This window comes from Somniosus microcephalus, chromosome 1, assembly GCF_052327205.1.
Source record: "Somniosus microcephalus isolate GS21.2 chromosome 1, FLI_Smic_1.0, whole genome shotgun sequence".
Classification (NCBI taxonomy): Eukaryota; Metazoa; Chordata; class Chondrichthyes; order Squaliformes; family Somniosidae; genus Somniosus; species Somniosus microcephalus.
The window spans coordinates 84,485,935-84,510,608 of NC_140987.1; the positions used below are offsets into that span (position 1 = coordinate 84,485,935).

General features: G+C 42.8%; 1 protein-coding gene across 6 annotated transcripts in view; it reads right to left on the reverse strand.

The window, feature by feature from the left end:
- Positions 1-24,674, reverse strand: part of LOC147124215 (sodium/potassium/calcium exchanger 2-like) — a 295,035-nt gene that overhangs the window by 100,857 nt on the left and 169,504 nt on the right. For 5 of the 6 annotated variants that reach the window (XM_085983958.1, XM_085983952.1, XM_085983947.1 and 2 more), the window contains exon 3: positions 2,181-2,289. In XM_085983958.1, the coding sequence (XP_085840084.1) occupies positions 2,181-2,289 (109 nt within the window). Of the gene's footprint in view, positions 1-2,180; positions 2,290-5,278; positions 5,348-24,674 lie in introns of those variants that run through there. The other variant, XM_085983959.1, reaches the window with a different exon arrangement.

Sequence of the window (24,674 nt, forward strand, 5' to 3'; positions counted from 1 at the left end):
AATTCATTTCCAGGTGGGGTGAAGCTAATGGCACAAAATTACTCACAATTTGCCACTAATTGGGCAATCTCATTTAAAAATCCCATGAAGACACATGGTGGGAAAAATTCAGTATCGGCCCGTTTGGGGCGCCATTATTGGCCGTGCGCAAAGTTTAGCGCCTGGCGCTAATTATCGCCTCTGACTGCAAACTTGGCTTTATTCGCCCCTGGAGGTGATTGGAGCGCTAAATCAGGCGCTTCACACCTGTCTTAAGGCGCAAAGGCCGAGGAGCGAGGCGATAACCTCAGAGCGCTGGCGAAGCTCATGTGATGTCAGTCAGCAATGGAACACAGACACAATGGCACCGGACAGTTCTTAAAGGGGAGGGTTGATCTTGCTTCCATCCACGTCCTGCTCATTGCAGCCTTGAATCTCTGCCTGGAGAGACCAGTACATCAAATCTGCTGGAAAGAACAATGGAGACCCCCAGGGAAAGAGCTCAGAGTGCAGCTCCCAGAGTTTCTTCTAAATCGATACAAGGAAGGGCAGATCAAAATGAACCTGCAAAGTGCTGCTCAGTATCCAAAACTCCTTCACACAGCGTTGCATAACCAGAAGTCTGTCTCTCTCTCTCTGAATGCGTGGTGCAAAAATGTCACCAACAAAAAAAGGCAGGAAGCAGTCGCCTTTAAATAGCGCTCCCCTAGTCCCTTCTCCCCCAGTCCCTTCCTGACTGCAAAACGCTCCCCTCAACCTGTCGTTGCTAGCGGCAGGCGGTAAAGCAGGGGGCGCCACTCAATATCCAGTCCGGGGCGTTGTACACTCGATTGACGTCACGATCTGCCGGCGCAGGAGATCGTGGTGGTAGTGTTTAGCGCCACTGCAAAATGTCTAATTAATTTCGTGAGTGGCACAAACATCGCTGCGCACGGGCGCTAGTTGCTTTGCGCCCCATTAGCGCCTTCTTAAGGCGCTAACGGGAGGCGCAAACCAACTGAATTTTTCCCCCATGTAGGAAATATAAAAGCTGCAATGGTACAGTATAGGTACTTTCCTTATGCTGGGATTAAAGCCCATCTTTGGGCTGGTACAATGACAGCTGGTCACTGTACATCATGCAGGCTACACTTGACCAAGGAATGCCTAGCACTGTGCGCAAATAAAGAAAAATATGTTTTTTTCCCCCATCAACATCATCTTTTTCCTGGAGAATAAAATGCACAATAATTACCTCCAAAGCTGCACCTGTCCAAATAAAAGTTACAAGTAACATTCATGGAAATTCTCTAATATTCCAGTGCTTTTAGCAAATCACAACTACAGTTACCTGTACAAGACATTATAAAAGACACAGGCAGTGAGTAAATGCCCCTTACCTTGCCCATCAAATCTGAATCTATTGCTCATTTATGTATGATATTTAATACTACAAAGAAAAATGATGACAGACATAGCATGGCTATATTGAAAAAACAAGGCTAAACTCTATGAGCTGGAGATTACAGGTGAAGGCTTGAGGAAAAGTTTTACATTAAAAAAAAAACTAGATCTTACATTTGTGAAATCAAAGTAACATGGTTCTGCTAGTATGTTCTAACTATCCCATACAAACAACACCCAAATGCCACAAAGGTGACTCACTGGAGTATTCAACCAGCCTTCCTAGAAGGATGTTATAAGGGGGAATTTTGCAAATTGGCCTAGTCGTGGAACAAAGCTGATATTAGCCACTCAAGAATACCAATCCCTGTGTAGAAGACATTCAATTTTTATTTCTTCTATTTGTTTTATGACGGCCCATTTCGCACTCCATCCGATTTTCTTTTCTATTCACTTCAATGGAAAAGAAAATTGGGTGGATTGCAAAACGGGCTGCCGATTCGCTATCGCCCATTTTGCACTACTGCCCAAGTCGAATTTATATCCCAGTGGACTAAGACAGCAATGCAATGCTCAGCCAATCCAAAGCAATTTTCTTCTAAAGCCAATTTTGAGGGAGGGGGAAGGTCTTAGCGATATTTACTCTACAGTAGGTGCAAGTTTATGCTTTGTTTTAGCAGCAAGTACCACTTCGTGCTATGATATAATAGACTAAAGATTGAGTGCACACTGCCTAAACTGTGTGGTACAGTAGATTTAGGCAAACTTGTTTGTTAGAATTCCTTACTGGACTATAAACAATTCCTTATGTAGGTTACCTTCAGCGAGTGGATCCAGAGTGTTGATCATTAGCTGAAAGATACTATTCCTCATGAGGGTGTTGTGCAGGGAAGCTGAACTCCCACCCCGCTGGAGACGTGGCTTGGGCTGCAAAATAACAAAGATTAATAAGCACTACATTCCTTTTTTACTTCTGTATTTTGAAAAGCATCACTGCAGAGTATCTGTAAAATGACAAAAACTAAAAGAAATAATATATTTAATATTATTATCGAGGAACAGCACCTCATCTTCCGATTAGGCACTTTGCAGCCTTCCGGTCTCAATATCGAGTTCAACAATTTCAGAGCATAACCTCGGCCCCTATTACATTTTTACTTATATTTTTTTCCACCCCTGTGTGTTGGGTCTTCCCTTCCCCCCCCCCCGCCCCTTTCCTTTTTTTTTTAATCTCTCCCACATGGCAGCTCTGTCTCATCCTGCCAGTACACTTCACACCTAATCTCAGCCGTCTTTTGTCTCCACTTGTCCTACTACCATCTCGTCTAGTTTTGAATACCTTTTAATGTCTCTTTTACTTCTTTTGTTCTATCGCAGCCCTGCCTTCGATCTATTTTATTTCCTTTCCAGTTTTGAAAAAGGGTTTCGACCCAAAACGTCAACTCTAATTTCTCTCCACGGATGTTGCCTGGTCTGCTGAGTTTTTCCAGCATTTTCTGTTATTTAATAGCCTAGTTAGTTATGGATTTATTTTAGGATCATTCATCACTTTTTATTGTTCAATTCCTGGTTTATTCCCACCCCCCTGCATATGGATAAACTTCAAATTCCAGTTAATGTAATGTGAGAAACACCACTGTGCACCATTAGAAATACCATTTCCTGGCATGGAGATGGAAGTCATTGCAGTAGAGAGATTATACAGTTTATATTATCTGTTTGTGCAGCAAGTGGACACTAAACATGTGTGATCTATGCTGGAATACGACAGAGTGAGCTGATCAAAGGAGATAGCTGGGCACTTTAAATCAGCTATTGTACAACAGGACCTGCTCATTCTGGCACAATATCCATTAGCAGACTGTTGCATTAGGATGCACTCAGCAACAGTTTTCATTTTCTTCAAGATTAATCTTTCTACAATATTCTGAGATACGGTTATAGACTATTCAAGTAAAAACATTTTGAATAATACTAACAGTATACAGCATCAACTCCATTTAATGTATGCAACTTGGTGATGGTTTTAATTCTAAACAGGTTCCTTGAACCTGCCAGCTGCTGGGGAAATGTTAAAAATATATTAGAGAATAAGTGTTACAAGCAGGATTTCTTTATTTAAAAAAAGCAGTGGCAAAGACCCCTAATTGACATTGTTTTCCATATTCTATCTCTATGTTGATTTTTGATACTGCCTGCTTAAGGTGTTATCAAGGGAACTGATTTGGAAGGGTCCTTGGACTCAATGACGTGAGGAGACTCAATTAATATATTAAGCTAGCATGCTTCAGCAATTGTGGTGTGGGTGTGTGAAAAGACAGAGTCACACATTCTCAATTTCTCCTCCCAACCAATTCCCTCACTAGCAATGGTTTGACTAAAATGTTACAAAAAATTCATTTGGAAGGGGGTGGGGGAATAAATTGAATATTAAAGTAAGCTATTAGTCTTTATATTTGTTAGAGTTTTTTTTAATATAAAAGTGACCATGGGGACGGTATTAGGAACACTACTCTTTGATATATATTAATGTCTTGGACTTGGGTTTACAGGGCGTTATTTAAAAAAAAATTGCAGACTGGTGAAATGGGCAGGTACATGGCAGATGAAATTTAAAGCAAATAAATGTGAAGAGATACATTTTGGTAGGAAGAATGAGGAGAGGCAATATAAACTAAATGGTACAATTTTAAAAGGGGATTCAGGAACAGCGAGACCTGGGGGTATAAATACACAAGTCTTTGAAGGAGGCAGGACAAGTTGAGGAAGCTGTTAAAATGCGTACAGGATCCTTAGCTTTATTAATAGAGGCATAGAGTACAAAGGCAAGGGAGTTATGCTGAACCTTTATAGAACACTGGTTAGGCCTCAGGTGGGTTATTGTATTCAATTCTGGGCACCGCACTTTAGGATGACAAGGCCTTAGAGAGGGTGCAGAAGAGATTTACTAGAATGGTATCAGGGATGAGGGACTTTAGTTATGTGGAGAGACTAGAGAAACTGGGGTTTTTCCTTAGAGCAGAAGGTTTAGAGATTTGATAGGAGGGGTTTCAAATAATGAATGGTTTTGATAGAATAAGGAGAAACTGTTTCCAGTGGCAGAAGGGTCAGTAACCAGAGGACACAGATTTAAGGTGATTGACAAAAGAACCAGAGGCGACATGAGGAAACTTTTTTGCACAGCGAGTTACGATGATCTGGAATGTTCTGCCTAACAGGGTGGTGGAAGCAGATTCAAAAGTAACTTTCAAAAGGGAATTGGATAAAAACTTGAAGGGAAAAAATTACAGGGCTAAGGGGAAAGAGCAGGGCAATGTTACTAATTGGATAGCTGTACCAGAGAGCCAGCACAGGCACTATGGGCCAAATGGCCTCCTTCTGTGCTGTACCATTCTATTATTCAGTTCACTCTTGAAAATGTGAAACTTTCTCATTAATTAGTGTCAGCTGTACAGTCAGTCACAGGGATGAATTTTAATAAGCAATCTGCTAATCCTCAATTATGGTTTCTACTCTGAAAAGCAACGTTATCTGAATTTGAAAGCGAAAGTGATCTGCAGCATCTATTAAGCTACAGTGCGGTCCCCACCTGATTCTTTTCTGGAACGGGGATCGCGAGCTGATTAAGGTATTAACTCATGTTTTAATTAGCCCCCTGACCCCTCCTTATTCCATGCAGCTGGAAGCTGCATCATTAGCCAACACAGTCAATCATTCTTAGGGCTCAACATTTACACGTATATCAATAAATTTCACACAAGTGTGTGTTCAGTGTTCAGACTTCTTGCAACAAGAGAAAAATATCAAGATAATTTTGGAACAATTACACCACATGACTTAGGGTGGACAGCGAAGACACGTTAATGACTAGATATCACACAACACCACCACGATAACTAGTTACAATTGCTCCTACCGTGAGCATGTTGCGATCCTTCTGATCGGCTTGCCGATGATTACCCACCTTTTAAATAAAGTGTGAGAAAGGGGGTGGGGGAGTGAACAAAACAATAAATCATAAATTAAATGAAAGGGACATAAATGACGACACAATCGGCAAAGCAATCATAAAATAACTAACGTTAGAAGAAAAAAAGTTGCTCTTCACAAAAAAAGTGAAAGCATTTCAAAGAAAATTTAGCAAGAGGTTGAAAATGCTACAGAAGTAATGTAGCAGACAGCCCAAGAGATACACAAAGGTTGCAGAAAAAATTGAAATTGTGACCCTTTTGCAGAAGTAATTTTGTCACAGTTCAAGAAATTGTTCAGATGTATGGTGATTGAAACATTTATTCGTTCAATATGCACATTATTAACATTCCCTGGTATAATGAAGCCAACATACAATTTTACCTAGTTTTGACACAAACGCCATGTAAATTATTGTTTTATTTACTAAAGGGGCAGCACGGTGGCATAGTGGTTAGCACTGTTGCCTCACAGCGCCAGGGACCCGGGTTCAAATCCGGCCTCGGGTGACTGTCTGTGTGGAGTTTGCACATTCTCCCCGTGTTTGCGTGGGTTTTCTCCGGGTGCTCCGGTTTCCTCCCACAGTCCAAAGATGTGCGGGTTAGGTTGATTGGCTATGATAAATTGACCCTTAGTGTTAGGGGGATTAAATACGTGGGGTTACGGGGATAGGGTGGGATATGTGTTGATGTAGGGGTTACGGGGATCGGGTGGGATATGTGTCGGTGCAGGCTCGATGGGCCGAAATGGCCTCTATCTGCACTGTGATTTCTGTGATTCTGTGATTCTGTAAAGCAAATTAGCTACATGGACAACAGGCTTTCAATTTTCCAATTTTCTTTTCCAAGCAATTAGTGCTGAATATTTCATACAAATAGTAAGAATTCTTTCAACATAATAAACAGTATTTTTTTTGGAAAAAAATTCTCAAGACATAAGCAATCTTGGTAAGGCCACATTTATTGCCAATCCCGAGTTGCCCTGATAAGGTAGTGGTGAGCCAACCACTGCAGTCCTTTTAGTGATGGTGCTCCCACAATGGTGCAAGGTAGGGCAATTACACAAATTTCCCCCCTCTCCCTTATTTTTGACCTTTGTAGCAATTGACTGGCTTACTGGGCAACTTGAGGATTTTAAAAGTCAACCATAGTGTGGGACTAGAGCCACTTGTAGGTTCGACCAGAAAGATATGGCAGGCTCTTTCCTGAACAGCTTTCATGTTTTTTTTTTCTCATACTAGACATGTTTGGATTTTAATTTGTAAACACTGGGCTGCTGGTCCAGTACCATAATCAATATACCACCATATTCTTGATAATCCTAGCGGATATATTCAAAACAGAAGTTGATAGATTTCTGACTAGTAAGGGCATCAAGGGGTATGGCGATAGGGCCAGTGAATGGCGTTGAGACAGAAGATCAGCCATGATCTTATTGAATGGCAGAGCAGGCTCGAAGGGCCGAATGGCTTACTCCTGCTCCTATTTCTTATGTTCTTATATGCAGTTCTCATTACAGTATTACAAAACAGTGGAGCCTGCAGCTAAGTCCTTACTAAGGGGTTAATTTAGTCAAAGTTTGAGATCAAGTAACTTCAACACAGATATTTGTAACAGCTTGTACTAATTAGCTTCCATTACAATTTTTTGTGCAAAAAGCATGTACTTTAAATAACATTTAAATGATACAATTGAAATAAATGGTAAATAACATTTAAATGATACAATTGAAATAAATGGGATTTTAGCACAGATTTGTCTGTGTCATATTAAAAAGGATTAAATGCCAGAGTAGTTTTTTTTTACTACAGGTACTGCGACCATACTGCAAGATGTCTAGTGCTACCATCTAACAGTAAGTTTCTAAAGACTAAAATGACATAACTCACCACTGTTCTGAAAAAAAGAGCGCCTCAGGCTGATACTGAAAAACAGACAATCCGAGTTATCGACAGAATTTCATTCGGCTGTGATGTGCTATCTGAACAACAGTCTGGAATAAACTAAGTGTACTCCCTTTGATTTGATGACACTGTAGTTATTCACGTAATGTAACCTTCTGAGAAAATTCATCAAATTTATGATTTAAATTCAAGGCAATGTCAGACAATGTCAGGCTTATCCATCTGTCTCAAGTTGCTCAATCACCATTGTGAAACCTTTGTATATTGAAAATGGGACCTTCTGAAAATTAGTTGCTAATAGAAAGAGGCAAGTAGTGACCCTGGCATGATCATGGAAATAATTCTATGGTTCCTTAACTACTTCTTCCACAGTTGGAACTTGAATTTAAATAAGCTACATTTCATGGTAATCAGCTGTGGAATATCACTCAACAAACTTCAGTACAAACACCAGTCATCAGCAACAAGCAGCTCCTGGCTGCTGTGATCCTGCTGCCAGTATCTGCCACATAAAAAACATTACCAAGTACTGAATGAAAAAAGTACATTGAACCTTTTGAGACTATTCCTCCCATCGGTCATGTACACTTTTGTCCGATTATGGACTCTACCACATTTATTTAACCTCCTGTGGGAGGTTAAAGATAAAGCATTATTGAATTTCACCCTGACCCCCAAAATATTCCAGCAAAGCTCCAGGATATCAATCTAACATTTAAGGCTTTATCCTTCAAATATGCTACATTCTACAACTGGCACTCTCATGGTCCCGCCAGCAAAACAGCATTGAGGTCCACAGAGTGTTTGATCATCTACATCTGTACTTGTCCTTACAGCATTCAGTCTTGTTTTAACCAGCTATTGATCCAGTGGGTTTTTTTTTAAAAAGCTAATCAATACTCCATTAAATTCTTTTGATGGGATTCTGTTCCACAGATCTCCTATTCTATTCGGTTTCACACACCTCCATACCTGTCAACCAAAAAAAAACTAAAAAAGCTGGTACAGCCTCAAAAAAGCAGACAGCTCCAAACAGTCCTGAATGTAAGCCTTGAAATGTGAAGAAAAGATTTTCACTGAAAATGCAGTGGCACGCATGGGTTTGTAGGCATACCCGATATTTGATCATTTTTATTTCAGGGGAAGAATCTAAATTAAACAAAAGCATAGTTTGCAGCAGTAGTGATTTTTTTTTTTTAAGTTACTGAAGAGGGATGGGAGTGTAAAGGTACAAACCTTTGGGGGAGGAAAGACATCTGGGGCAATATTCCCCCCAAAATGTTGATTTTTGCACTTTATTTGGTACATTTTCTGGCATTTTCAAGCCCACTGTGATTCTGCCTTTAAAGCCAAAAATAATTTCTCCCACAAGGGTTGGCGATATATTAAATATAAACTACAAGGCTGGTGGGGGACATTTTCATTTTCACTATTTGAAATTGGTGGAGAGGATTGCCTGCCCATTATAGAACCTGCCCAAATTTTATTCCATTGAAATCAATGAAAATAAAAATCAGGTAGTTTCTAAAACAAGCGTGTGATCCCCCTCCACCAGTTTACCACCCAAGCAGCGGGCATCATGGTTGTCTACACCATCCTCCTCCAACACCTCTCCTCTGTTGTCCAGCTCAGTGGGACTGCCCTCACTTGGTTCCATTCTTACCAATTTGAGTGTAGCCAGAGCATCGCCAACAGCAGTTTCTCTTTCCATCCCACACCATTACCTCTACAGCACCCCCATGGATCTATCCTTGGCCTCCTCCTCTTACTCATTTACATGCTGCCCCTTGGGGACGTCATCCACAGACATGGGGTTAGCTTCCATCTGTACGCTGATGCCAGTTGGCTCTACCTTTCTACCCTCAACCGCTCCACTGCCTCTGTATGGTGATACTGCTTGACCAACATTCAGTCTTGAAGGAGGTGCAATTTCCTCCAGCAAAATTTTGGGAAGACTAAAGCCATTGGCCTAGAAATTCAGTGGGCTGCGCCACCAGTTAGCGTCCAAAGAGGGCACTTAGTGGGTTTAGCGCCACTGGCCACGCCTCCCGCGAAATTTAGCAGGGCGCTAATGGCAGCGTCATCGGTGTGCGCAGCGCCCCGATCGCGATATTTGGTCGCGCCCCCTGCTGTAACGCCGGTTGCAATTTGCAACCGGGTCAGGGGGGCCTACCTGCGGCAGTAGTGGCGCTAATTAAAGGGGAGGTGCGGGGCGGCCATTTTTTTTTGCTGGCCGCCTGCCAGCACTTCCTTGCGCCGCCGTCCCCGGCCTCCTGAGCTCCCCCCCCCGGCAGTGCCAGCTGTGTCCCAAGAGCCCGGCACTTCTCCTCGGTGCTGGGCTCTTTTGCCGGCACTCGCAATCTGATCGTGCTGGTGCAGGCCCCTCCCCCTTTAAGAAGGGGAGGAAGGCCTGCAGTACCACAGCGCGCCGTGCCGCAGTGTGTGGCGCTGCGGCACGTTGTGCTGCGATATTCAGTTGCAGCGCCCCAAGAGGGACGCGGGGCGCCTCGAGCGGCGCCCTGCTTCCGTTTGGGGCGCTGAAACTGAATATCGGGATGGCGCAAGCGGCTCCGTTCGCAGCGGTAATTCCGGCGTCCAGGCGAGCTTGGCGCCCTGCTGAATTTCTAGGCCATTGCCTTTGGTTCCTGGCACAAACTCCATAACCTTGCCATCAATTCCATCCTCCTCCCTGGATACTATCTCAGGCTGAGCCAGACCGTTTGCAACCTCGGCATCCTATTTCATTCAAGCTCAGCTTCTCTCCATCACGAAAACCACCGACTTCCACTTGTGTAATATTGCCTGCCTCTACCTGAGCCAATTTACCACAAACTCTCATCCATGCCTTTGTCACGTACAGGCTTAACTATCCCAATGCTCTCCTAGCTGTCCTTCCATCATTCACCCATCGTAACCTTCAGCCCATCCAAAGCTCTGCTGTCCATATCCTACTTTACATTAAGTCCATTCTTACTATGGGCAAAATTTGCTGCTGCATTTGCGTATGTAACAAGAGTGATTGCACTTCAAAACTATTCTATCGGGTATTAATCACGTTGGAAAATCCTGACTATATAAATCGGCCTGGAATTTCTTTGCGTAACTATGGTGTAAGAGCGGGGTTGCATCGTTTTATCCCAAGGAAATTTGTGCATATCTAATTTACACCAGTTTTACATAGAAATTTCAGTACGTGCAAATTTCCTCGATTGTCTGCGCTGCTTCGGAGATACGTCCACCAAAACCAATTGCTGCTTATTTACAGCACTCCACCCCTATGCGAAAGACCAGCTCATGTGAGTTTCCAACAGTTACACCAGTAATGCACTGGTATAGATTTACTCCCCAAAATTTAGGCGCCATAACAGCTCAAAGACATCCGAATTTTTCATTGAGATCTGCACTATACTAAACCAAAGCACTGCCAGCACAAGTTCCCGTCAGTAAGATTGGTGTAGAAACCGGCATAATTTCTGCGCAAGTGTGATCCAGGAAAATCTGGGGACGATAAGTTGCTATATAAATGCAAGTTTTTTCTTAAATGTGGTTTTGAAGTTTTAAAGAATGTTTGAAGAAAATTGTTAGATCACGACTACAGGCATTGATCAATTACAATGTCCCCGAGGGCCATTCCTCCTGTGCACTGTCTACTGCCAAAGCTACATGCTGTCGTTTCATTCTAAGTTTTGATTTATAATTGCATTGCACGGAGAAGTAAAATCAATTATTTTGGCATGGATGCAAGACAGGCATTTACAAAATAGCGCTTGCAGCTGAAAATAGTATGATCTTGGCTAATAACTTCTCATGGCATTTCGATGAGGATTGTTACAATTTGATTTCAGCTACCAAGTTGTCAAATGCGGGAGAACAACTTCTTGGCCGCGTAAATTGCATTGCCCAATTAGATAATAAGAGGAATAAAAAGGAGCCCTAAATGTGAACTCTTATCTGGCGATCACCTTATTGCCTTCCAGACCAAGTCTGCACAGGTTCATTAATACGGCAGCAAACCCGGCATCGTTAGCCGACTGAGTCCGATGACTCACTCACTCAGGCCCAATAATCAGAAGAGTTGCTTCACCCGACAGGCAGATTGTTTGCAAGTGCCCTGCTAGTACAAATATGTTGGGGGGGAAAAAAACCTGATCATTTTCTTGATCAACTGAATACTCTGCTCAGATATTTGATTTATTTGATCATTTGTTGGTAAAAAGCAGGATCACTCAACTTACCATCAGGCTTAGACATAAGTAGTAGGTTTTGATATTGCTCATATTTGTATTTTAGGAAGTAGTTTGAAGCCCAACAGATTGAACGACAGATACACATGAAGGCAGCCCCCAAACAAATGGAGAATTTTGTAAAATGAGTCACTGATTTTTTTAAATTATAGTTAACTAGACAATCCAGAAATTCTGTTCTAGCTATAAGTCAACTTTCTTAATCAATTTCATGAAGATTTTTTAAACCAAATCACTTCCCCTGCTTTTTAAAAAAGGTGGATAAGCAGAAATCATCACACAAGGAATTCTAACTACTGTCGTATCCCAGCTTCTTGGACCTTCGGCTTTAAAAAAAAACTTTGTTGCATTTTTGTTCTGTACAAGAAATAAGTGTTTAAACAAACATGACTGCTGAGACTTTTAAGCAGGCACCATTCCAATTAGACATTCAAAAAAATTAGCACATCAAAAATTGAAAAGATTCAATCTCTCATTTGTTGCAAAGCCAAGAGCAGATTTAAATTCTCTTTGGAGATGATTGTGGTGCCTGGTTATTGACTTTACAAAGACTTCAAAGAAGTCTATACACTCATTGCCCAGTGAAATGATTGAAGGCCTCTTGGGGTACGTTTAAACTGTATTCTCCACAATTTTTTTTGAAGGGGAGCCGAAAGGTGACACTAGAGAATGAGAGCAGCATTTTAACATGTCACTAACATGTCAATGATATGGGGCAGGGAAATCAGCTGGAGTATTGGCTGAAGAAATAAATAAAACAAAACTGCAGTTCATGCACCATTAATTCAATTTTAGCAGATCATTGTAAAATTAAACTGTTCCCTTTACCTCTGGGGTTTTACTATGTCACTTTGATGTTAAATGCTTAGACATATGTTGTAGGTTTTATATTGCTCATATTCGTATTTCAGAAAGGAGTTTGAAGCCTAATAGATTGAGCCTGAAGCATGCTCACGATGACAGATACACATGAAGGCAGCCTCCAAACAAATGGAGAATTAATTAGTCATTTTTATTTGATGAAATTTGAGTTTCTGTTGTAGCTTCTGTTCAATCATTGTACATTACTTGTAGTTCAAAAAAAAATACGCTGGTTTGATGGTCACATCACAGCCAGTATATTTTTCCTTGGCTTCTTTAAAATTACTATGAAAAAAAATCCAATCGCCAATTTTTCTCTTAAAATTAAAAAGAATCACCGCTCCCCCGAACCTTCACATTCCTAGCTAAACCACCAAGACCAGAGGAAGCAGCAGAGGATAGATTCTTGGGAGATCCCAGAGAGAAACCATTGCTGGCATTGTACACACTGCAATTGGTTAGGTAGGAATTAAGTCACGTAAAGATAGCCCCATGGAGCTGAATGATGGAGAAGAGGTATTGGAGGATGTTATAGTCAATGGAATCCAACACTGTGGAAAGGTCAAGGCGGCCGAGTAGGAATAGTGCACCGCAGTCAGAGAGCATGTTACTCAAGACTATGGCTAGGGATATTTCAATGCTTTGAGAAGGATGAAGTCAGACTGCAGAGATTTGGACAGCAAGTTTCTTAAGAGATGAGCATGGCGCTGGGAGGCAACAAAGACCTTAGGTGGGAAAGAAAGGTGGAGATGGAGGGTAGTGGAGAGGAAAAATGGGTCAGCAGCAATGTTCACCATAATTTTTTTGGGCCACGTGGCCCCTTAACAGGCTGAACGATTTTTTCCAATTTAAAAGCCGGCTCACCGGCTGCACGGGATCCGTGGAGCGCTGCGCAGCCGCGCACCTTAAAAGGAAACATTGGTCAGAGTGGGGTTTTTTTGAAGAGGGGTGACGACAGTGATTTTGATGGGGAAGGGGATGATGCCTCAGGAAAGGGAACCAACATGGCCAGGACGGAGAATTGGTGGTCAGGAGATTGAGGGAGCAGTAGATGAATCTCTTTCACAAGACGAGATTTGAGCGGGCTGGAGGTGGGGTGATAGGTGAGAAATTGCAAAAAGGAACTCCTGGGCTAGAATGGGTGGAGGTAGTTTCCCATTTGACCTGAGGAAGCAAAAGGTGGAAGCTATACCAGGAGAGTGACTGGGATGGGGGGGGGGGGGGGGGAAACAGTGATTGACTTGCTGGAGACAAGGGTGTGTCAAAGGATTGAGTTAACCAATCCTCAATCCGTGCTAGTATATTACCCCCAATCCCGTAAGTCCTAATTTTGTTTTAATAACCTCTTGTGTGGCACCTTATTGAATGCCTTCTGAAAATCCAAATAAACCACATCTACTGGTTCCCCTTTACCTATTCTGCAAGTTACAACCTCAAAAAATTCTAACAGATTTGTCAAACACGATTTCCTTTCCATAAATCAGTGTTGACTCTGCCCAATCCTATTATTATTTTCTAAGTGCCCTGTTACAACATCCTTAATAGATTCTAGCATTTTCCCTACTACTGATGTCAGGCTAACTGGTCTGTAGTTCCCCGTTTTCTCTCTCTCTCCTTTCTTAAATAGTGGGGTTACATTTGCTACCTTCCAATCCACAGGAACCGTTCCAGAATCTATAGAATTTTGGAGCTGAATTCCAGAGGTGAGGTGAGAGTGACTGCCCTTGACATCATAGAAACATAGAAGATAGGAGCAGGACTAGGCCATTCGGCCCCTCGAGCCTGCTCCGCCATTCAATGAGATCATGGCTGATCATCCAAATTCAGTACCCTGTTCCTACCTTCTCCCCATATCCCTTGATCCCTTTAGCCTTAAGAAATATATCCAACTCCTTCTTGAATATATTTAATGAATTGGCCTCTACTGCCTTCTTTGGTAGAGAATTCCACAGGTTCACCACTCTCTGGGTGAAGAAATTCCTCCTCATCTCTGTCCTAAATGGCTTACCCCTTATCCTTAGACTGTGACCCCTGGTTCTGGACTCCCCGACCATCGGGAACATCCTTCCAGCATCTAATCTGTCTAGTCCAGTTAGAATTTTAAAAGTTGCGATGAGATCCCCTCTCATTCTTCTAAACTCCAGCGAGGAGAAGCCCAATCGACTCAATCTCTCCTCATAAGTCATTCCTGCCATCCCAGGTATCAGCCTGGTGAATCTTCGCTGCACTCCTTCCATGGCAAGAACATCCTTCCTCAGATAAGGTGACCAAAACTGCACACAATACTCAAGATGTGGCCTCACCAAGGCCCTGTACAACTGCAGCAAGACATCCTTGTTCCTGTACTCAAATCCTTTCGCTACAAAGGCCAACATACCATTTGCCTTCTTAACCGCCTGCTGCACCTGCATGCTTACTTTCAGCGACTGGTGCACAAGGACGCCCAGGTCTCATTGCACTTCCCCTTCTCCCAATCTATTGCCGTTCAGATAATAATCTGCCTTCCTGTTTTTGACACCAAAGTGGATAACCTCGCATTTATCCACGTTATATTGCATCTGCCATGTTTCTGCCCAATCACCCAACCTGTCCAAATCATACAGGAGTTTCTCGGTATCCTCCTCACAGCATACACACCCACCCAGCATTGTGTCATCTGCAAACTTGGAGATATTACATCTAGTTCCCTCGTCCAGATCATTAATATATATTGTGAATAGCTGGGGTCCAAGGACCGATCCCTGCGGTACCCCACTAGTCACTGCCTGCCACTCGGAAAAAGAGCCGTTTATTCCAACTCTTTGCTTCCTGTCTGCCAACCAGTTCTCTATCCAAGTCAATACCTTGCCCCCAATCCCATGTGCCTTAATTTTACACGCTAATCTCTTATGCGGGACCTTATCGAAAGCCTTTTGAAAATCCAAATAAACCACATCCACTGGTTCTCCCTTATCTATTTTACCAGTTACATCCTCAAAAAATTCCAGTAGATTAGTCGAGCACGATTTACCTTTTGTAAATCCATGTTGACTTTGTCCGATCCGGTCACTTTTTTCCAAGTGCTCTGCTATTACATCCTTTATAATGGACTCTAGCATTTTCCCCACTACCGATGTCAGGCTTACCGGTCTGTAATTCCCCGTTTTCTCTCTACCACCCTTTTTGAACAGTGGGGTAACATTAGCTACCCGCCAATCCATGGGTACTGTTCCAGAGTCTATTGAATTTTGGAAGATGACCAGCAATGCATCTACTATTTCTAGGCTCACTTCCTTAAGTACCCTAGGATGTAGATTATCAGGCCCTGGGGATTCATCGGCCCTCAATCCCATCAATTTCCCTAACACCATTTCCCTACAAATACTGATTTCTATCAGTTCCTCCCTGTCATTAGACCCTATGTTCCCCAACATCTTTGGGAGGTTATTTACATAAGAACATAAGAAATAGGAGCAGGAGTAGGCCAATCGGCCCCTCGAGCCTGCTCCGCCATTCAATAAGATCATGGCTGATCTGATCCTAACCGCCAATCTACTATCACAGAACCATCTCCTGCATCTAACAGAATTAGACACACGAAATAGGAGCATGTTTAGGCTACACGGCCCCTGGGCCCGCTCCGCTACCCACAGGGCCATGACCGATCCGAACCTAGACTCATGTCCAAATTCCTGCCCGCTCCCCGTAACCCTTTACTTCTAGGAAACTGTCTATTTCTGTTTTAAATTTATGTAATGATGTCGCTTCTACAGCTTTTTGGGGCAGCATATTCCATGAACCTACCACCCTCAGTGAAGTAGTTCCTCCTCATCTCAGTTTTGAAAGAGCAGCCCCTTATTCTAAGACTATGCCCCCTAGTTCTAGTTTCACCCATCGGGAACATCCTCCCCGCATTCACCCGATCCAACCCCTTCACAGGGGTGTCCTCCTTTGTGAAAGACAGAGCCAAAGTATGTATTTAATTGGGTTGCCATTTCTTTGTTCCCCATTAAAAATTCCCCTGATTCTGATCGCAAAGGGACCTACGCTTGACTTCACCAATCTTTTTCTCTTCACATATCTATAAAAGCTTTTACAGTCAGTTTTTATGTTCCCTGCTAGCTTACTCTCATATTCTACTTTCCCCCTCTTAATTAATCCCTTTGTCCTCCTTTGTTGAATCCTAAACTGCTCCCAATCCTCAGGTTTACTGCTTTTTCTGGCCAATTTATATGTCCTCTCCTTGGATCTTATGCTATCCCTAATTTCCCTTGTTAGCCACGGTTGAGTCACCTTTTTTGTTTTATTTTTATGCCAAACTGGGATGAACAAATTCTGTAGTTCATCCATGCGATCTTTGAATGTTTGCCATTGCCCATCCACCGTCAACCCTTTGAGCGTCATTCCCCAATCAATCCTACCCAACTCACACCTCATACCATCGTAGTCCCCTTTATTTAAATTCAGGACCCTAGTCTCCGAGTCAACTATTTCACTCTCCATCTTAATGAAGAATTCTATCATATTATGATCGCTCTGACCCAAGGGACCTCGCACAAAATTGCTAATTCATCCTTTCTCATTACATAATACCCAGTCTAAGATGGCCTGATCTCGAGTTGGTTCCTCGACATATTGGTCCAGGAAACCATCTCATATACACTCAAGGAATTCCTCCGCCACAGTATTGTTGCTAATTTGTTTAGCCCAATCTATATGTAGATTAAAGTCACCCATGATAACTGCTGTGCCCTTATTGCACGCTTCTCTAATTTCCCGTTTAATGCCATCCCCGACCTCCACATTACTGTTTGGAGGTCTATATACCACTCCCACTAACGTTTTCTGCCCCTTGGTATTTTTCAGTTCTACCCATACAGATTCCACATCATCAGAGTTAATATCCTTCCTTTCAATTGTGTTAATCCCCTCTTTAACCAGCAATGCTACCCCACCTCCTTTTCCTTTTTGCCCATCTTTCCCAAATATTGAATACCCCTGTATATTGAGTTCCCAGCCTTGGCCACCCTGGAGCCATGTTTACGTAATCCCAATCATATCATATTTGTTTACCTCTATTTGCGCAGCTAATTCATCCACCTTATTACGAATGCTCCTTGCATTAAGACACAAAGCCTTCAGGCTGGATTTTTTAACGCTTAGATCTTTTAAAATTATTTACTGTGGCCATGTTTGATTTAAACCCTCGATTTCTCTGCCTGCCACTTTTGTTTTTCTCCTTCCTGTCTTTTGCTTTTATCCTCGTTTCCCTTTCCTCTGTCTCTCCGTTCAGGTTCCCAACCCCTGCCATTTTAGTTTAAACCCTCCTCCATAGCACTAGCAAACACTCCCCCTAGAACATCGGTCCCGGCAGCATTTGACCAAGTCTGGCATCAAGGAGCCCTAGTAAAATTGAAGTCAATGGGAATCAGGGGGGAATAAACGTTCCACTGGCTGGAGTCGTATCTAGCACAAAGGAAGATGGTTGTGGTGGATGATTGTCAATCATCATAGCCCCAGGACATCGCTGCAGGAGTTCCTCAGGGCAGTGTCCTAGGCCCAACCATCTTCAGCTGCTTCATCAATGACTTTCCCTCCAACATAAGGTCAGAAATGGGGATGTTCACTCATGACTGAACAGTGTTCAGCACCATTCACAACTCCTCAGATAATGAAGCAGTCCATGCCCACATGCAACAAGACCTGGATGACGTTCAGGCTTGGGCTGATCTGTGGCGCGAATGTTACCTGCCACCTAAGTGCCAGGCAATGACTATCTCCAACAAGCGAGAGTCTAACCACCTCCCCTTGACATTCAATGTCATTACTAGTGCCGAATCCCCCACTATCAACATCCTGGGGTCACCATCAACCAGAAACTTAACTGGACCAGCCACATAAATACTGTGGCAACAACAGGTCAGAAGCTAGGTATTCTGTGGCAAGTGCCTCACCTCCTGACTTCCCAAAGCCATTCCACCATCTACAAGACACAAGTAAGGAGTGTGATGGAATATTCTCCACTTGCCTGGATGAATGCAGCTCCAACAATATTCAAGAAGCTCGACACCATCCAGGACAAAGCAGCCCGCTTGATTGGCACCCCATCCACCACCTTAAACATTCACTCCCTCCACCACCGGCGTACCGTGGCTGCAGTGTGTACCATCTACAAGATGTACTGCAGCAACTCGCCAAGGCTTCTTCAGCAGCACCTCCCAAACCCGCAACCTGTTCCACCTAGAAGGACAAGGGCAGCAGGTGCATGGGAACACCACCACCTCCAAGTTCCCCTCCAAGTTATACACCATCCTGGCTTAGAAGTATATCACCGATCCTTTATCGTCGCTGGGACAAAATCCTGGAGCTCCCTCCCTAACAGCACTGTGGGAGTACCTTCACCACATGGACTGCAGCAGTTCAAGGCGGCGGCTCACCACCACCTTCGAGGGCAACTAGGGATGGGCAATAAATGCTGGCCTTGCCAGCGACGCTGTGATCTATAGGTATGTGAAGAGAAGAAGATTGGTCAAGTCAAGCGTAGGTCCCTTGCAGTCAGAATCAGGGGAATTTATAATGGGGAACAAAGAAATGGCGGACCAATTAAATACATACTTTGGTTCTGTCTTCACAAAGGAGGACACAAATAACCTCCTAGAGATGTCGGGGAACATAGGGTCTAATGAGAGGGAGGAACTGAATGAAATCAGTATTTGTAGGGAAATGGTGTTAGGGAAATTGACGGGATTGAAGGCCGATAAATCCCCAGGGCCTGATAATCTACATCCTAGGGTACTTAAGGAAGTGGCCCTAGAAATAGTAGATGCATTGCTGGTCATCTTCCAAAATTCTAGAGACTCTGGAACAGTTCCCATGGATTGGAGGGTAGCTAATGGCAACCCACTATTCAAAAAAGGTGGTAGAGAAAAAACAAGGAATTATAGACCGGTAAGCCTGACATCGGTAGTGGGGAAAATGCTAGAGTTCATTATAAAAGATGTAATAGCAGAGCACTTGGAAAACAGTGACAGGATCAGACAAAGTCAACATGGATTTACAAAAGGTAAATCGTGCTCGACTAATCTACTGGAATTTTTTGAGGATGTAACTGGTAGAATAGATAAGGGAGAACCAGTGGATGTGATGTATTTGGACTTTCAGAAGGCTTTCGATAAGGTCCCGCATAAGAGATTAGCGTGTAAAGTTAAGGCACATGGGATTGGGAGCAAGGTACTGACTTGGATAGAGAACTGGTTGGCAGACAGGAAGCAAAGAGTTGGAATAAACGGCTCTTTTTCCGAGTGGCAGGCAGTGACTAGTGGGGTACCGCAGGGATCGGTCCCAGGACTCCAGCTATTCACAATATATATTAATGATCTAAATGAGGGAACTAGATGTAATATTTCCAAGTTTGCAGATGACACAAAGCTGGGTGGGCGTGTGTGCTGTGAGGAGGATGCCGAGAAACTCCAGTATGATTTGGACAGGTTGGGTGATTGGGCAGATGCATTATAATGTGGCTAAATGCGAGGTTATCCACGTTGGTGGCAAAAACAGGAAGGCAGATTATTATCTGAATGGCAATAGATTGTGAAAAGGGGAAGTGCAACGAGACCTGGTGTTCTTGTGCACCAGTCGCTGAAGGTAAGCATGCAGGTACAGCACACGGTTAAGAAGGCAAATGTTATGTTGGCCTTCGTAGCGAGACGAGTTCGAGTACAGGAACAAGGATGTCTTGCTGCAGTTGTACAGGGCCTTGGTGAGACCGCACCTTGAGTATTGTGTGCAGTTTTGGTCGCCTTGTCTGAGGATGGATGTTCTTGCCATGGAGGGAGTGCAGCGAAGATTCACCAGACTGATACCTGGGATGGCAGTAATGACGTATGAGGAGAGATTGGGCTGATTGGCTTATACTCGCTGGAGTTTAGAAGAATGAGAGGGGATCTCATTGAAACTTATAAAATTCTAACAGGACTAGACGCAGGAAGGATGTTCCCGATGGCGGGGGAGTCCAGAACCAGGGGTCACAGTCTAAGGATAAGGGGTAAGCCATTTAGGACAGAGATTAGGAGGAATTTCTTCACCCAGAGAGTGGTGAACCTGTGGAATTCTCTACCACAGAAGGCAGTTGAGGCCAATTCATTAAATATATTCAAGAAGGAGTTAGTTATATTTCTTAAGGCTAAAGGGATCAAGGGATATGGGGAGAAGGCAGGGACAGGGTACTGAGTTTGGATGATCAGCCATGATCTCATTGAATGGCGGAGTAGGCTCGAGGGGCCGAATGGCCTACTCCTGCTCCTATGTTCTATGTTTCTATGATTCCATAAACGTATAAAAAAAAATGTAGGCCAGCAGGTCCAGGGGATTTATTGGCTCTCAGTCCCATTAATTTCTCCAGCACTTTTTTTTTTACTAATACCAATTTCTTTCAGTTCCTCATTCTCGCTGAAGCCTTGGTTTTCCACTACTTCCGGGAAGTTTTTTGCGTCTTCTTCTGTGAAGACAGACACAAAGTATTTGTTTAATTTCTCTGCCATTTCCTTATTCCCCATTATAATTTCTCCTGTCTCAGCCTGTAAGGGACCCACATTTATTTTCACTAATCTTTTCCTTTTTACATACCTATAGAAGCTTTTACAGTCTGTTTTTATGTTTCTCATTAGTTTTCTCTCATTCTATTTCCCCTTTCTTGATCAATTTCTTGGTCCTCCTTTGTTGAATTCTAAAATCCTCCCATTCCTCAGGCTTGCTGCTCTTTTTGGCACCGTTATAAGCCTCTTCCTTTGATCTAATACTACCTTTAACTTCTCGTTAGCCACGGTTGGACCATTTTTCCTGTGGGGTTTTTGTGCCTTAAAAGGAATGTATATTTGTTGTAAATTATGTATTAATTCTTTAAATGCTAGCCATTGCTCGTTCCTCAACCCAAAGTGGTTGCCCTAGCCGTGCTGTAAATGGTGGTGGTTCCCGCCCTAAGTATTTAAATACCACAACCCTGGGAAGTGAGATTGGGTCAGAGGTACCAGTACTGAGCCCACCATGCTTTTGGTGGTAGAGGAGAACCAGAGGAAATTCATGGCCAATAACTTCAAAGGCTGCCGGCTTAGAGGAATTAAAACAAAAAGTATAAAAATAGAAAAGTAACCTAGAATCCCATTAATGTTTTGAGAAACAAAAAAGGAAAATACTGTTGAATATTGCAATTTACTTATACTGCTGTAACCTACTGATTTTACCCATCCCTATGGCAGCAGGTGGCTCCTTAAATCAGATGCAGGTCATATTTAAGTAGCTGGTGCTAAGAAAAACTGACAACTTAAGACACAGTCAGTCAATCAAGGTGACCAGAGAACAGGTTTCACTGTGAAGCGAGACCCAATTTTAGCAGCAGCAAATGTTAGCCAATTAGTGCTGATGGTTGAATTTCCAAATTAGAGGTCAGTGATGTCAGTGTTGTGGTGCAGGAAAACCACAAGCAATGATTGTGTTAGAGTAAACTACAGGTGTACTCTAGTTATGTGCTATCTGCACGCTACTTTGAGAAATGCCGTGCAAACCTCGACAGACATCATGTTCTGTAAAGGTCTCGAGCTGCCGTCCTTTTGAGCCATCACTCTGACATGAGCTGCTTGGGGCTCGTGCCATCCCAGTCAAACTGAAGGTTGCAATTCTACACTCCCACTGCAACAAGAGTGTTCTACATTTTGTGTGCTTATATGCATGTGCAAAGTTCTGCAACTTGAAGGTAAACTGAGCCTTGTTCCTGGGCATTTCATACGCAATTTTCCTATGCCAAGTGGTTAAGTAAATAATGTAGCAAGATCTCCTGAACTATTAGAGGAATTTATCTAGCGAGATTAAACGGGACTTTGAAAGAGAGAGATTAACAGTCTGCAGAGAACAGATACTGAATTCAGATGAAGATTAAATTAAAGACTTTTGCACAAGAGTACATGCCAAAAATGTCTCCTTTTCAAGTATTTGTCCAATTCCCTTTTGAAAGTTACTGTTGAATCTGCTTCCACCAGCTTTTCAGGCAATGCATTCTAGATCGTAACAATTTGCTGCATTAAAAAAATGTCTCATCTCCCCCTGGACTTTCTGCCAATTACCCTAAATCTGTGTCCTCTGGTTACTGACCTTTCTGCCAGTGGAAACAGTTTTTCTCTATCTATTCTATCAAAACCCTTCATAAATTTTGGGGCTCGTGCCATCCCAGTCAAACTGAAGGTTGCAATTTCTCCTTTTCAAGTATTTGTCAGTAAAAATAAACTTGAAAAGAATGAATCCATTAATTAGGAGTAGACTACATTATTACAGATATGCATTTTTAATGAACTACATATGTTTATTCAGGATTCTTCCCATAGTCTGATAAGTCAGACAGCTTATATGCAGTTTTTAGTTTTCAATCCGCGCCCCCATTTAAATGTTTTATTTCTCCCCTTCCATTCTTAATCTAGTCCATCAGATTGCTAAACATATTGGCGCCAGAAACCTGCAATCCTGTTCTGCTTCTGTAACTATGACAGAGATGTTCCAACTCACCGATGACCTTGCAGATCACTCTTATTTTATTTATTAATATTTGCATTGGCACCCACATCAGAATTGGAGTGGTTGGAGTCGCCACTAGGTGGAGGAATGAGGGAAACGGTGCAGTGGCCAAATGCTTAGCTGCAAAGCCGGCTGGTCGAGCTAGAAATCTTATTAAAAAAACTTGAAATTGGCTCCTTCAGGAAGGCCGATTTCTCTGGGACCCAATGTCTGCTTTTTCATGTTCCTGGAGTACTCCCGTGAGTCCCACTTCTGCTCAAGAAAGATCCAGCACGCCTGCCTCTTGCAGTTGCACAGTTCATTGGGGCCAGCAGAGGTGGGACCAGTGGGAATACAGATGGGTGATGCCAACCTATTGGTCCTGTCCCCTTTTACTATGTCAGGTTGCAAGGGGGTGGATCCAACTACTGCCCACTCCTGCTCCCTGGCATCAGTTTCTTTGGGGCAGAGGCCTGTTGTTACCAGGTACTGCCCTATTCCCTGTCCCCCCGTCCCTGATTACACTGACAGTATGCCCTGATTCCCAAGGAAATTAAGGGTCGTATTCTGATCAGACACTTCTGGAAATTACAGCATAGATGGAGGCTGTGTCTGTGCAAGTGTCAGCTCTTCAATTGAAGCCATCTACTCTAATCCGATTTCCCTGTCCTTTCTCCACATTCTTTTATATTACCTGTATTGCTTTTCAAGTACATATCCAATTGCATTTTAAATTGTTATGGTCTCTGCCTCAATAGCCACTGCAGTAAAGCATTCCACATTCTAAACCCTCTGCGTAAACATTTTCTTCTAATTTCTGTTTTTCCTAATGATAATGCACAGCCTATGCTCTGTACTTACCAATTCACCAACTCGTGGAAACAATCTTTAATTGCTTATCGTATCAAAATCTTTCATAAATTTTGAAAATCTGAGATCACCCTTAACCTTCTCTGTTCCAGCGAAGAAAGCCTCAATATGTCAATCCTTTCTTCATAACAGTATATGTATAAAACCCAGATTCCCATTTGCTTTATATAGGTTTTTCTATCTGCATTCCCACCTTTAAATGTATCAACACGACTAGATTTATTTTTCTCCACTCCATTCTTCACCATTTGCCTTTCATTGTATTACTATTTAAATTGATTAATTTTCAGTATTAATCCCTTAACTAGCCTGAACTCAGTGGTCATCATCAGTGATATGCCCCTATATTTCTCAAAATAAACAATAAAATCCTTGGCTCCCTCAATAATTCGGTAAGTATATCCAGAGTATCGCAGTCATACTAATGAAGAAGGTTCAAGTCCCAGTCTATGCTGAGTTAGCAGACATCAGCCAGAGAATGGGAATGAGTGCAATAGTTGTCTCCTTTTAGGTTGCAGAGAAAAATCGGTCATTGTTCCCCCCTCCGATTGCTATCCTGTGACCCCTCCGCAGCTGCACGTGTGAACATCTGGTGAAGACAGGATCGGGTTTAGCTGTGAGGCTCTCTGCAGTTAAATAGCTTGTTAACACTCACCGTCAAAGCTCACACATGAATAATGGCCACTTGGGTACTGGAGTAGATCTATGGAACTGTACCCCTGCAAGGGAGTCATCCCCTTTAGGATGAGGAAAAGGGAGATCATTGGCAAAAAAGGATTTCCAGTTAGATTTTGAAATAAGTCTACTATGTTGCATTCTATTACAGCTTGTTCCACATATGAATCATCATCTGGGAAGTTGTGTCTAAATTACTTAAGATATAATGAAATGAGTGTTATGTCAAATAGAAATGAGTAACTTCTAAACCCAGTCTGCAAGAAAACTGC